Source organism: Zootoca vivipara, chromosome 6, assembly GCF_965207765.1.
Source record: "Zootoca vivipara chromosome 6, rZooViv2.hap1.1, whole genome shotgun sequence".
Classification (NCBI taxonomy): domain Eukaryota; kingdom Metazoa; phylum Chordata; class Lepidosauria; order Squamata; family Lacertidae; genus Zootoca; species Zootoca vivipara.
The window spans coordinates 72,812,820-72,827,330 of NC_142589.1; the positions used below are offsets into that span (position 1 = coordinate 72,812,820).

At 46.7% G+C, this 14,511-nt stretch overlaps 1 protein-coding gene across 1 annotated transcript; it reads right to left on the bottom strand.

Annotated features, from left to right (window-relative positions):
• Window positions 1-1,289: 1,289 nt before the first annotated feature.
• ETHE1 (ETHE1 persulfide dioxygenase) lies at window positions 1,290-14,452 on the bottom strand. The gene is made up of 7 exons (XM_035118107.3): window positions 14,140-14,452; window positions 8,192-8,336; window positions 6,399-6,547; window positions 6,002-6,131; window positions 4,594-4,683; window positions 2,798-2,914; window positions 1,290-1,794 (listed from the first exon to the last, which is right to left on the bottom strand). Exons 1-7 carry the CDS (start codon window positions 14,275-14,277, stop codon window positions 1,742-1,744), a joined length of 822 nt encoding a protein of 273 aa, XP_034973998.2. The 5' UTR covers window positions 14,278-14,452; the 3' UTR covers window positions 1,290-1,741.
• Window positions 14,453-14,511: the final 59 nt, after the last annotated feature.

The window sequence follows — 14,511 nt, forward strand, 5'->3', positions numbered from 1 at the left end:
AAGGAGTTTACAGTTACAACAGAGATGGCCACCAACTTGGGATGGCTTTAAAAGAGGGTTGAATAAATTCATGAAGGACTATGAATGCCCGCTAGCGATGATAGCTATTGTTGCCAGTTGGAGGCAATAGTGCTTTTGAACACCACTTGCTGGAAACCACAGGAGGGGAGAAGGCTCTTGTGTTTGCATGTTTCCCAGAAGCATCTGGTTGGCTTGTGTGAGAAGATGCTGGACTAGGTGAGCTGCTGGCCTGATTAAGGCAGGACTCTTAAATTATTGGACAATGATTCCCATCCCTCTCCGCCAACATGGCCAATGGTCAGGGATGATGGGAGTTGAAGGCCACATCCACTGGAAGAAGCAAAGATCACCAGTGTCAAAGCAATGATTCTTCAACATGAACTTTGTTGGACTGGTCATGTTGTTCGGATGCCTGATGATCGTCTTCCAAAGCAACTACTCTATTCTGAACTTAAAAATGGAAAGCGTAATGCTGGTGGTCAACAAAGAGAGGTTCAAAGACTCTCTCAAGGAAAATCTAAAAAAAATGTAGTATAAATGGAGTGCCTGTGAGCACTCCAACTGGAGAACAGCCTTTACCAAAGGTGTCATGGACTTTGAAGATGCTTGAACTCAGGACGAAAAGGAAAAATGCACTAAGAGGTAGGCTCACTTGGCAAACCCTCACCGTGATCAACTCCTGCCTGGGAACCAATGTCCCCACTGTAGAAGGACGTGTGAATCCAGAATTGGCCTCCACAGCCACTTACGGACTCACTGTTAAAACCGTGTTCATGGAAGACACTCTTACTCAGCCACGCCAAAGCAGCAGCAGCAGCAGAAGTTAGATTGTGTAGTGTAGTGCTTAGTGTTCTGGATTAAGGACTCTTGAGACCAGGGCTCAAATCCCTACTTCGGTACATGATTGTCAATGGGGTGATCTTGGGCCAGTCACTGTCTATCAGGTGAACAGAGTTGTTGTAAACGAATAGTGGGGCAGGAAGTGCTTATGCCACCATGAAGTTTTTGGAGGAAAGGTGAGACAGAAATGTCATGATAAAAATAAATTAAAGCACACTGATTCCACCAAATGCTTCTGGGAAGTAAAGCTTAACTGTCCCAGAACTATAATTCCCAGCACCATTCGCAAACTACAACTCCCAGGTTCCTCGTGTGTTTTAAATGCATGGTGTGGATGTGACCATTGGCTAATGCCATCCGCAAGGACAATGTTCCCCACTGCTGCTCCAGAAAAATCAACCCCATCCTATTCAGAAGTGAAGCCGGCAAACAACAAATGCGTTTTATTTTTTCTTAGCAACAAGAGTTTCTCAGGCACAAAACCCGAGTTTTCAGGACATTCACAGTGCAAGGGACTCTTGTCTGTCTTCTGGCAAGGAATCTTGAAGCCCGGCAGAAATCTCGATGCAGTGCATACTTGGAAAACAAAAACATCAGACGAGTCCTGGTTGAGCTGGGAATGTCCAGCCAGTGCAAATTGACAAAGAAAAGTGGGTCACTGAGGTCATGGAGTTGAAATTAAGAGGCTGATTATCACAATAGGCAGGAGGATCAGGAACCAAACCAAATTAGAGTGTATCTGAGGAAACACGCCTCTTTCCAAAGAAATCACTGCCATCTTCCTCCAGAGTGTGGTAAGGAGATGGGTTTGTTCACCATGAAACCATCCCATTGCTGCAAGGGATGCCTTAGGTCACCTTGGGGAAGTCAGAGGGTGCATCTAGGCGGCTACATCTTGGACCCCACACTTGAGGTTAGCAGGAACCGCGAAATCTGCAGGAGATGAGGGGGAGCAGAAAGATTACCCCCCTATAGGAATCACCCTCCCTCTGTGGCTGGGCACAGAACCCAAGAAGTCATGGCTGCCCACCCTTCAGACCAGCCACCAAGCACCCCGGCAGCCCAACCCAATTCTGGTTTACTCTGAAGCAAGTCCTACGGAGAGCAACATAACTTGCTCCCAAGTAAAAGCGCCAAAGGAATTGAGCCAGAGAGAACTTATGGGCCTTCAGATTCTGAGGGACTCCAACACCCATCACACCCAACGGTCCTCGATGATGTGAGTTGCAACCCAGCCAGTGTGGTATAGTGGGTTAGAATGCCAGATGAAGACCTGGGAGACCAGGGTTCGAATCCCCACTTGTCCAGGAAGATCGCCAGGTGACCTTGGGGGCCAGTCGCAGCCTCTCAGCCTAGCCTATGTCACAGGGTTGTTGTGCAGATTAATTGAGGAGGGGGAGAACGACGTACACCCCCCTGAGAAAAAGGTGGGATGTAAATGCAAACAAACACACATCTGGCGGGACACCATGCTCAATCCTATACACTGTTTACTCATACCGGTACATAAGTCCCACTGTGTTCTATGAGACTTACTCCCTAGGAAGTGTTTGGGGGATTGTGCTTTAAGAAGTCCAGCACAAGAAAAGCCCATCCCTTGGATATTCCTTAAGGGAAGTGCTGTGGCTCAGGTTCAATCCTTGGCATCTGCAGGCAAGGCTGAGAGTGTTACTCCTGCCGCAAATCCCGAAAAGCTGCCGCCGGCCAGTGTAGGTGGACCAACTATCTGGCTCAAGATAGGGCAAGCTACCTACATTTCTTGGCCCAGCAAGCGAAGGAGGCTAGGAAAACGAGATAATTTTCTGCACCGTTTCCAAACCATGGTCCCCAGGATCCCTCTGAGGAAGCCACAGTAGCGGAGCAGATATTGGCTTGAAGCAGAGAGAAGGCAGCCTCCAGATCAGTGCTGCTCCACTGAACCAGAAACCAGCCTCACCTATTTGTTTTGGCTTGGGCAGATTCAGGTTGTTCATCAGTTCAATGAAGGCCTCTCGGGGCAAGGTGAGGCGAGGGTTCAGGGTCTTTTCTTCCTCTACTGTGGACACTGTCTGGCCTGCAAGCGAGGAGGAGATGTATCAAGGGGGAGGGGCTGAAACAGCAAAAAGAGTCTTTTGGCACCCAAAAGGCTCACATAGATCTATCGAGGCGAAGCTCTTTGGGCCTACAAGTGTGGAAATTATCATCCTCAGTTGGCAGGCGGACATTTTGAGATTTGCATAGCATAGACTTTGGCCTCATTCAGTTCTACTGTCATGCCTATAAACAAGCAGGCAGCCCTGCCACCAATATCCTTGCACACTCTGCCCCTTCCTGCTCCAGCTTGGGGCTCCTCACATTGATTAGCTCAACACACTTGCAACCCCCACTTTCCTGGCCAATGTGGGAAAGTCTCTGGTGGAGCAATGGGGTAGGGGGGCCTCGCCTTCGCAAGCCTCTTTATGCTTAGGTTACCAAATTATTTTTTCAATGAATCTGGGGACACTTTTCAACGTCAATAGATTTTGTATGAGGACTGATTTGTAAATCTGTCCCCGGGAAACGGGGACATCTGGTAACCTTACTTTATGCATCCATCTCAAATGCCTGAACAGAGCTGATGCCTCTCACATTTCATGACCTCTCGACTCCACTTTTACAAATGTTTCCTTCTACACCTATATTTATGTGCCCTTGTACGTATATTATAACTTTTTGACTTTCCCCCACAACCCCCCCCCCAAATGATTTCCTGCATCATAAAGGGATGAACTTTATAGTGCTTGCAGCAAAAAGAAAGACAAAACCACAATCTCGATTTATTACAGACAATAAGAAGTGATGTACATTGTACAATGTACAAAACATTGTACAAGTAATTTGCAAGCTCCATTTTTCCTGTGTTATAATAAATGTGATGCATATTACATGACACATTATAGTTACATATGCAAAAAAATGACTCATTTATTTTGGGGTGACCTGTTTTCAAAAGATTTGGAAGTGAAAGTCCATTCCTTTTGTTTTTAGCCAAAAGTTCATCTAACTAAGCAACAGGAACATGAGGCTGTAAAAAAGTTGTAGCCCTAATGTGTATATTCTGTGTGTGTGTGTCAGAGGTGTGCACACCCCTGTGAGGAAAACCCAGACCAACCTGAGCCCAAATCAAGTCAGGGTGTGGGGTTAATGTTTAAATAGGGTTCTTTTAAAACCCCAATTAAGCATACAGTTAACCCTAATTAAGCATATGGCCCACTCTCACTTCCAACTGCACTGAAGAGAGCAGGAGGGTTCAGTTCTGCTGAGTGCTGCTTCACCAGCACACTCTCATGTACGAAACACACTAGTGAAGCAGTCCTTAGTCTGGATACTTTTATTTAAAGAAGCCTTCCTATGAGTTGATTCCAGCCATGCGCACTGTGAACTGTAGAACAATCTGCCTTCCTATATACTGCTCAGTTGCATACTGATGTTTTAAATCCCCGCACATCACTTTTTGAGGGATATGAAGTGGTTGATAAAATTTCATTCAATAAAACAAAACAACACAACACTTTGTGCATCTGTTGAAGGGGTCTCCAGTTTCTATAATAGTAAATCTATCGGTCTCTAAGAGAACCAGAAGGCACTGTGTTGATCGCAACAGAGATATTTAAGGAAAATGAGGAAGTGGGTGAGAACATGCATTGTCATCCAGTGCCCGTTGTACCACAGCGCTACCCGCCCCCCAGCATCAAATCTGAGACCCCGACTTACCGGTATAGTCATGGGCAGGGTAGATTAGGCAGTGGCCAGGGAGTGTGAAGATTTTTTCGTGGACCGACTGATACAGGGTCTCTGGGTTGCCTTGGATGAGACAGAGAGCCTTGCTGAGCTAAGTTTCCTTCAACATCAACTCTTTTTGCCAACCTGATTCTCTAGGACAGATGCTTTAAAAAAGGGTCTTCAACACATTCATCCCATTTGTTCAGTGAATGCATATGCAGGCAGGGGGACGGAGAAGCACTATGCATATGGGCCCTGCCTCCAACAGTATGCCCTCTGGCCACTCTCCTGACACCTATGCGTTCAGCATTAGTGCAAAGAAAGTATCTATGGAGCATATACTGGGACACTGGCTGCCCACCCTGTCTACCAATTTGCCCACTGACCTTTCCCCATATCTGACCAACCACCTTTATACCCTCCCCCTTGTCACCCATTTTTAACAGTGGGAAGGGGGCCTTTAGAGCAGCTGACTAAAGCACTCTGTGAAGCACCTCCCCCTCCTCTGTTAAATGTCTGCCATCAGTGCTGCTTCCTCGCTCTCTTGCCTGCTGTCTGTCATGCAGTTGGTGTGGCTACCTGAACTTCAAAGCGTGACGACAGCATTAGATTTTTATGTATATAGGAAGAAATGCTCTTTCATGCATTCAGAATCCTAGGCAATCTGCATTTCTGGATGCATGGAAAGTTCATAAAAGCCAATTTCACATTAATGGGATGTGTTAGGGGGTGACCAGTGAGGTCCACTCCGGGCATTAAGTGTTCATTCAAAGTGGGGAGGAAGAAAACACATACACCCCTTACAGGGTTGTTGTTGTTGTTGTTGTTGTTGTTGTTTTTGCAGAGGTGGCTGCACATTTCTATACAACAGCTTATTGTAAATCTTATCCACAACACCCACAGGATTTTGTCTTCATTGAAGCACTATCCCATATTTTTCCCTTCAAAGAGACTTGCTCCAGGGACTCTGGGAATTGTAGCTCTGTGTTGGGGAAATAAAGGGCTCCCTAAAACTCTCAGCACCTTTAACAAACTACTGCTCCCAGAATTCTATGGGGGAAACCATGACTGTTTGAAGTGGTACCAAATGTATGGTCTGAACGTGGCCAGAGAGAAAAACAGTGCTATTGTAGGTAGACACATTCAGATTAAGGCAAAAAGGCAAAAAATATGGGCATCATTTGTCAAATGGAATACGACAGCCCATGTCAAATGGAATACGACAGCCCATGTCTCCCCATAAATCTTGAAGCTGCCCTCTATTCCAGATGGCAGCCATTAAGACTGACTCAGATCCCATAGCACCTCCCCCCTTGCAACAGATCAGAGTCCACCCTGGTATGACCACCCTCCCCGGATATTATGGAGGCTCACAACTGGATCCACAAGGCCTCCGTACCTTGCTGGAAGTCCGTCCGTCCACAGCCCCGGATCAGCAAGGCATCGCCAGTGAAAGCCATACCCTTGTCATTCAGCACATACGTCAGGCATCCGTCCGTGTGCCCAGGGGTGGCACGAGCTTCCAAGGCCTGCAACAACAGCAAGGCGGCATGCCATGAGACTCAAGCCTTGGAATTGCCAGTGTGATATAGTGCTTAGAGTGGGAGACCAGGGTTCAAATCCCCACTCAGCTGTGAAACTCACTGGGTGGCCTTGGGCCAGCCACAGTCCCTCAGCCTAACCAACCTCGCAGGGTTGTTGTGGGGTTTAAATGAGGAGGGGGGCGAGCCGTGTGTACACCACCTTGAGCTCCCTGGAGGAAAAGGTGGAGTGTAAAATCAATTAAACAAACTCACAAAATCCCCAAATTTGAGGGTGTGCCCTTCCTGAATTAGGAGGTCAGCAGAGGCGCCACTATGTTTGGAGATGACACTCCGGCAGCCTGGGAGAAGCTTCTTCAGCAATCCGGTGCCTGTGATATGGTCTGCATGGCAGTGAGTGTTGACTGAGAAAGAGGAAAAAAGCTTGAGGTTATTATTGCAAGACACAAAGGTCAAAGCATTTAACAAAGAAGTGGGGAGCCTGTGCCCCGCCCTAGATGTTACTGGGACTCCAATTGCCCGTTGGTCTCAGCCAGCATTGCCAACGTTGAGGGATGATGGGATTGGTTCTCTAAATGTTTCTGGAGAACCACAGATCTAACCCCACAGTCAGGGCCAGGCCGTTTTTGCCGCCTCAGGTGCCAAAATGCCTTGCGCCAGTGTGGGTTACCATCTCCTTCCTGATTCAAAGGGACGACTCTATTATTCTACTCTTCTGCTACCTAGTGGTAGAAAGTGGAATATGCCATTTATTTTCTGTTCCATTTTAACCTAGCAATACAGTCATACCTCATGTTGCGACCGCCGCGGGTTGCGTTTTTCCAGCTTACAGTCGCGGCGGACCTGGAAGTGTTTACTTCCGGGTTTCGCCACGCACACATGCGCAGAAGCGCTCTATTGCGCTTTTGCACATGCGCGAAAGTGCCACTCGGGTTGCGGGCTTTTCGGGGTGCGAATGGCACCCCGGAACGGATCGTGTCTGCAACCCGAGGTAAAACTGTACCCAGGAAGGCCAGGTTTGACCAAGCTGCTCTTGGAAGCTGAAAAAAAATCCACTTTTTTGCAATTTCATTATATGTACACATAAACAGTTGTACCTCGGAAATTGAACGGAATCGGTTGCGGAAGTCTGTTCGACTTCTGAAATGTTCGGAAACCAAAGCATGGCTTCTGATTGGTGGTAGGAAACTCCTGCAGCCAATTGGAAGCCGTGGAAGCCCCACTGGACGTTCGGCTTCCAAAAGAATGTTCAAAAACCGGAACACTCACTTCCGGTTTTTGATTGTTTGGGAGCCAAAATGTTCGACTCTCAAGGCGTTTGGGAGCCGAGGTACGACTGTATTAAAAATTTGTTTTTATTAAAGATGTTATTGTGTTAGGAAACAAATAAACAAGGACAAGTACATATAGCATCTCTACTTTCAATTCATAGTCTTCTTCACACTTCGTTTACATTCCGTACGAGACCCTGTTGTCATAGATATTGTGTGGTTGAGGGGGAAAAGAAGGAAGGGAGAGAAGGTGGGAGCTAGGAGGGAATAATGTGGTTTTGTTCTACTTCAAAAAAGGGAAAAAATATCAAAGTGATTTACAGCAATGCACACACGCACAATAAAAACCAAGTAAAAAATTAAAACCACAGATCATTCGCTAACCATTACAGGGGATGCTTTCTTAATTTTCTGCATAAGCCTGGCGGCATAGCTGAGTTTTCATCAAACATTTAAAGGTGGAAAAAGAGGATGCCGTGCTGAATCTCTCTCAGAAGAGCATCCCATGGCACTGGGCCAAGGCATGTTTTCACACTGATGTCAAATGAGTCTCAGCATCATGGAGGGTGACCAGCAATGTTCCTACAGTTGATCTGAGTGATGAGGCTGAGCTGTAAGGGTCCAGGTGGTACCTAGATTAGCCAGGAACTAAGTTGCTCAGGGCTTTGTAAACAAATGCAAGGGCTCTGAACTTGTCTGAGTGGGCTTCCTTGGGAGCATGTTACGCTACTCCAACTGCCTTGATCCATCCAGGACCGAAGAAAAACCTCTTCTCACCTGCATATACCAAATTCAGACCAAGCTGCTTCACCAGTGTCGAATCCCTCTTGGCTGTCTCTAGAACTGGGTCGATCAGAACCGCCTCCTTGGTCTTCAAATCTGCCAGCAAGTAGGTATATGTGGAACTTTCTGATTCAAAGAGCTGGGGGGTGGGAGGGAATGCAGAGATATATCTGGTTAGTCCATGAAAGGCGTTAGGTGGAAGCGTCTGAGGACCCCTCTCCCTAAAGCAGCCTTCTCTTCCAGTGGCCCTTGTGTCTAGGAAGAAAAGGACCCCTGTACACAAAACGACACCTTCCCCCTGCCCCTAATAACAGCAATGACCGGGGTATGGGTGCGCAGTCACATGGAGAAGAAGCTGGAGGCCATAAGCCAAAGGCAACATGATGTGCATCAGCACATAGGCCAGAGTGCCTCCACTCCAGGCCTAGTGGTTAAAGCAGGAAGCGGGCTTCTAATCCCTTGCCCTGGGGAATCTCTTGATTTATATTCTTTCCAAATTAGCGTCCACAAATATACTCCCGCTACAGAAAAATATTTTACGTGCCTTCGTATATAAGGAGTTGGATCTTTTAGCGTTGGTTCTTTTATACTCCGGGTCTATTTTATGTTATTTTATTTTATTTCACAGCATTTATATATACAGCTTGATTGTAAAACTAAACTAAACCGCAAAAGGTAAAGGTAGAGGGACCCCTGACCATTAGGTCCAGTGGTGACCGACTCTGGGGTTGCAGCACTCATCTCGCATTATTGGCCGAGGGAGCCGGCGTATAGCTTCCAGGTCATGTGGCCAGCATGACAAAGCCGCTTCTGGCAAACCAGAGCAGCACATGGAAACGCCGTTTACCTTCCCGCTGTAGCGGTTCCTATTTATCTACTTGCATTTTGATGTGCTTTCGAACTGCTAGGTTGGCAGGAGCTGGGACCGGGCAACGGGAGCTCACCCCGTCACAGGGATTCGAACCGCCGACCTTCTGATCCTAGGCTCAGTGGTTTAACCACAGTGCCACCTGGGTCCCCTAAACTAAACTGCAAAGCAGTTTACAAAAAGAAAAAACAATGAAATAAACCGGTTTAAAACAATTATTTAAAAGATTTGAAAAAAAATATTTAAAATCAATGATAAACTAAAAAACCAGATTAAAACACCCACCAAGCCTTCTGGATAGTTTTACCTAAGCAAGCATGTGAAGCATACAGTGAAGGCGCCTGCCTGGTGTCAATAGCAGGGAGTTCCACAGGGTAGTATTAGGGAGGTGCCTTCGTTGTACTGCTTTAGGCACTTGCTAAAAACAAACAAACAAATCTTTGGTTTTGGCCCGCCCACCCAGACATGTGATTTTTATTACATATACTTGCTTTAAAACAAGAACAAAAAAATCTTCTGGTCTTTCTGCAGTTTTAAGAAGTTACATACATATACCCATTATTTTTGGCTGCGTCTGACTTCCTTATTAAATATTTGCACCATTTTATGTAAGCTGCTTTAAAGATTCTTCTTTCTTTCTTAGATTAAGCAGTCTATAAATTGTGTTAACCGACTAAAATAAAAATACCCACATTCCATTTGGTATTGTATTATTTAGGAAAATTGCTTGCCTGCCCATTCTCTATGCATTGGAACACCTCGTAATGTATTGTAGCCAAATTTTGCACAATGGCACCTGAGATGAGGGAGCTGGTTTTCGTCTATGCTTGAATATGCCATTTTGAATCAAGATGGTGGACCAAAATTCTTAAAGCTGTGCTTTCTTTGAGTTCTTACAATCCCAGAGACACACTGGGTTTGAGGCTCTTCGTATAAAATGAGGAAATGGCCATGATCTTTTAAATGTGTCCAATTGCTCCCTGCTCCCACATCGCTCGGGTGTAACACAGTCTTCCACTTTTGCCTAATTTGGCTACTCTTCAGATCTTAGCAAGGCTTGCTTTCCTCCAATGGCACAGCACTTTATATTCCTACCACTGACTTCTCTATCGGTATTCTTGATGCAGGTCGTAAGTTCCAGACCTACTCACAGAAGAACTTATTTCCTAACATTGCTTATATCCAAGCAGGCTGGACCCAGGGGTCAAGAAGGTGAAGTTAATCATCAAACAGATTACAGCCCCAAGAATCTAGCAGACACGCCAGTACTGTGTTCATTTCGAACATGGTTTACTTGTTTTATCATCCTGGAAGTTTTAAAAGTCTGCATAACTGTAGATAAAATGGCTGCAAATTGTTCCGGCGATTCAGAAGTTCAAACTGAAATTAAGATAAGCTTGTTGGAATCTTTGGTATCTCCTCTCTCTTACAGCATGGATGTATGTTCTGTATTATTTTATTAGTATTATTGTTACAAGGTCTTCACCTAGTACAATAAGATAATTGTGTATTATGTTGTTGTAAACCAACCTGGGACATTATGAGGAAGGATAGGTAAAAAAAGGGGGGGAGGGGAGAATCAGGGATTGGAGTCCAACCATGGACGTACCCAGTGAGGGGCAGGGGGGGGCAGCAAAAGAAATTAGCGTATTTTACGGACCATAACCCACATTTTTCCCCTCCGAAAACTGAAGGGGAAAAGTCACTGCGGGTTATGGAAACCGGGCTGTTTTCGCCCCCTCCGCGGCTGCAGCCAGCGACAGGAACGTGGGAGGGGGGAGGAGCAGCCTGAGCTGGGACGGATGGATGGACGGACGGGAGATCCATCCTTCCTTCCACCCTTCCTTCCCCGCCTTCTTTCTTTCTTTCTTTCTTTCTTTCTTTCTTTCTTTCTTTCTTTCTTTCTTTCTTTCTTTCTTTCTTTCTTTCTTTCTTTCTTTCTTTCTTTCTTTCTTTCTTTCTTTCTTTCTTTCTTTCTTCCTTCCTTCCTTCCTTCCTTCCTTCCTTCCTTCCTTCCTTCCTTCCTTCCTTCCTTCCTTCCTTCCTTCCTTCCTTCCTTCCTTCCTTCCTTCCTCCCTCCCTCCCTCTCTCTCTTTCTTTTCTTCCTTCCTCCCTCCCTCCCTCCCTCCCTCTCTCTCTTTCTTTTCTTCCTTCCTTCCTTCCTTCTCTCTCTCCCCCACCCACCCACCCACCCACCCCTTCCTTCCTTCTCTCTCTTCCCTCCCTCCTTCCTTACCTCTCTCTCTCTCTCCCCCCCCCCCAGTTTTGATCCTGGGTACGCCCCTAAGTCCAACTTTGCTGTTGTTTTAAGAATGTCAAGGTGGTCAACAATACAAGTGAGACAATAATATGATAACCTTTAAAAAGGGACCATACACATCAAAACATTATATTTCAAGAGAAATATATAACATTTATGTTTAAGAAAGCACAGTAAATTAAAAGACAATGTATTACAACTTAGCAAAATAAAAAACGATAAGTAAATAAACATTTGTATTCCCAGTCTTGGGAGCTGTTAAGGGTGCTGAGAGTAGTTGGGAGACTCCCGTCCTTCTCCCAGAGCTCCAGTTTTGAACTTGGTTTAACAATTAAGTCCCTCTGCTTTTTGGGAGCTCTGAGAGTTGCAACTCTGTTAGGGAAATAGGGAGGTCTCCCAGCAATTCTCATGATCCTTAACAAACTACAGCTCCCATAATTCTGTTGAAGGAAGCTGTGACTGTGCTATAATGGTGTGTTAACCGAGTCTTACTTCAACGTGGTACACACAGCCCTGTCTCCCAATACCCCTCAGCATCTGACACCTTAATTTTAGGGCCAGCTTTGGCCGTAGTCAAGCACATTTACCCGGTTTCTCCGAAAATAAGCCATAGCAGGATTTTTAAGCATTCAAGAAATATAAGCCATACCCCGAAAATAAGCCATAGTGATAGGCAGTTTAACCATGTAGGTTAAACTGTACCATACTTAATTAAAAAAAATAAGACATCCCCTGAAAATAAGCCATAGTGTGTTTTTTTAAGGAAAAATAAATATAACACGGTGTCTTATTTTTGGAGAAACACGGGTATGCTTACATTTTGGATGCAGAGGGAAGAAAGAGAAAACCAGGATGCACTCCTATATGCTGTTACTTATTTATTATGGGAAGCCTGTTACGACCTTGGGCCACTCACTGCTTCTCAGCAAAGAGTGCCAACTTGAATCTTTGGCAATCACTCGTAGCTGAGTAAGATTGTCTTCCATAAACATGGTTTTAACAGTGGGTCCGTAAGTGACCGTGGAGGCCAGTTCTGGATCCACACATTCTTCCACATAGGTTTCCAGATGGGAGTTGATCATGGTGAGGATTTGCCAAGCATGCCTTCCTCTTAGCACATTTCTCAATTTCATCCTGAGTTCGAGCGTTTTCAAAGCCCATGACACCTTTGGTAAAGGCTGTTCTCCAATTGGAGCGCTCGCAGGCCAGTGTTTCCCAGTTGTCAGTGTTTATACTACTGTACCTTTGTTTAGATTTGTCTTGAGAGAGTCTTTAAATCTCTTTTGTTGACCACCAGCATTACGCTTTCCATTTTTACGTTCAGAATAGAGTAGTTGCCAACTTGAATAAAATAGGGCATAGCTGCCAAGTATCCCGTATCCGCCGGGAAAACCCCTTTTTTCTTACCGTTTCCCGGCGGTCTCCCGTTTGGCGGAAAATCCCGGTATTTTCCCTTAAATCGGGATACTTGGCAGCTATGACTGTGGAGGAGAATGCAATTGTTACCCGGCCATTTTTCTGGTGCCGCTTTGCCCTTCTATGGGCACCAGAAAATGGCGGTGCCGGAAGTCGCTTCCGCGCGTGACCGGAAGTTGCGTGACGCGACTTCCGGTGGCGCTTTGCCCTTCTATGGGCATCAGAAAATGGCGGCGCCGTAAGTCGCTTTTACGTGTTTCCGGTCATGTGCGGAAGCGACTTCCGGCGCCAGCGCCGCCATTTTCTGGTGCCCATAGAAGGGAAAAGTGCCACCGGAAGTTGCGTCACGCAACTTCCGGTCATGTGCGCGCTGCCGATCCCGGATCTTTACGACCCGGACTTGGCAGCTATGAATAGGGGGGTGGGAGATAAGGCCCACCCTGCATAATTGATCATAAGACACGCATACCATTTGAATGGCAATGCTTATCAACTTTCAGGGTGCTGGAGCCTTCAAATATTTTATTGGGAGGGTCGAGGGGACCTCGGTTCCTAGGAAATGGCTTGTATGCTCTCGTCTCGGCCTAACAGGGTTGTTGTGAGGGTTACACAGGGAAGAGGAGAACAATGATGCACACCACTTGGGAGAAAAGATTGCATGTAAATGTACTTTTTGTTGTTAGCTTTGAAAAGCAGGGTAGAAGTTACTCGGAAGGAACTCAGTTGACTTCGAAGCCTAAGTGCCCAGGAACAAGTGGCAAAAAGGAAGATAAGGCATCCAGGAAATGGAACCCAAAATCCCAGCTCCTCTGCCCCACAATGGCACCGTGTAGCAGCCATGAAGAGACACATGCATGCATGCATGCTGATCCCACAACAACAAACAGCACCCGCTTGGAAGCACTCTAGGCTTCCAGTTATCTTGAACGGAAAACAACAATCCAGCAAATGGAGCTTTCCAGCAGAGCTTTCCAGCTTCATACACGCTGTACATTCCCCCTCCCTTTCCTTAAAAGAAAGAATGAACCCTGGGAACTGTAGTTTGGCCCTCACAGAGCTGCACTTCCCAGCAAACTTAACACAACTACACTTCCCAGAATCCGTGCGGGTGTGTTTCAACGTATGATGTGCGTATGGAGAGGGCAGCTTCGCAACTGTAAAAGTTCTGCTTGCCTTGCAGCCGTGCACAGAGGCAGAGGAGCCCTATGGGATGGGAAACGTTGGCAACCCACAGAAGCACAAACACACCCACCCAAACCAGCAGTACAGTACTGCCAAATAAATTCAATGTAAGGTTGCTGCTACTCCTGCTGTTATTGTTTCAAGAGCGGGGTAGAAGGGTCCCGATCCTGCCTGCCACCCTTCGGGGGGGGGAGGGGGTGCCTCGGATCAGCTCACCTGTCGGAAGAGCAGCCCCTGGCGCTGCGCTGCGCGGACACAGTAGCATCGCCCGGGAAGAATGGCCCGGGCCGGAGCGGTGCCCAGGATCCGCAGAGCAGCCGCGGCTGCAGCAGGGCATCTCCGGGACAGAGACATCGGGCGCGCCACACTTGGTGGAAATGAAAGGAGAGGAGAGACGCCCTTTAAAAGTTCAGAGGCTGGGTCAGGAGCGGCGGCGGAGTGGGCGGGCTGCGAGCCTCCTTAAAGCGCCATGTACCAGCAACAAGGAAAGCGCGCACAGGCGCAGCAGCTCCCCACCAAGGCTGTATGTTTGCGCGCTCTCTCTCTCTCTCTGCACTTAAAGCGCGCGCTCTTCCACCAAGACAGTCC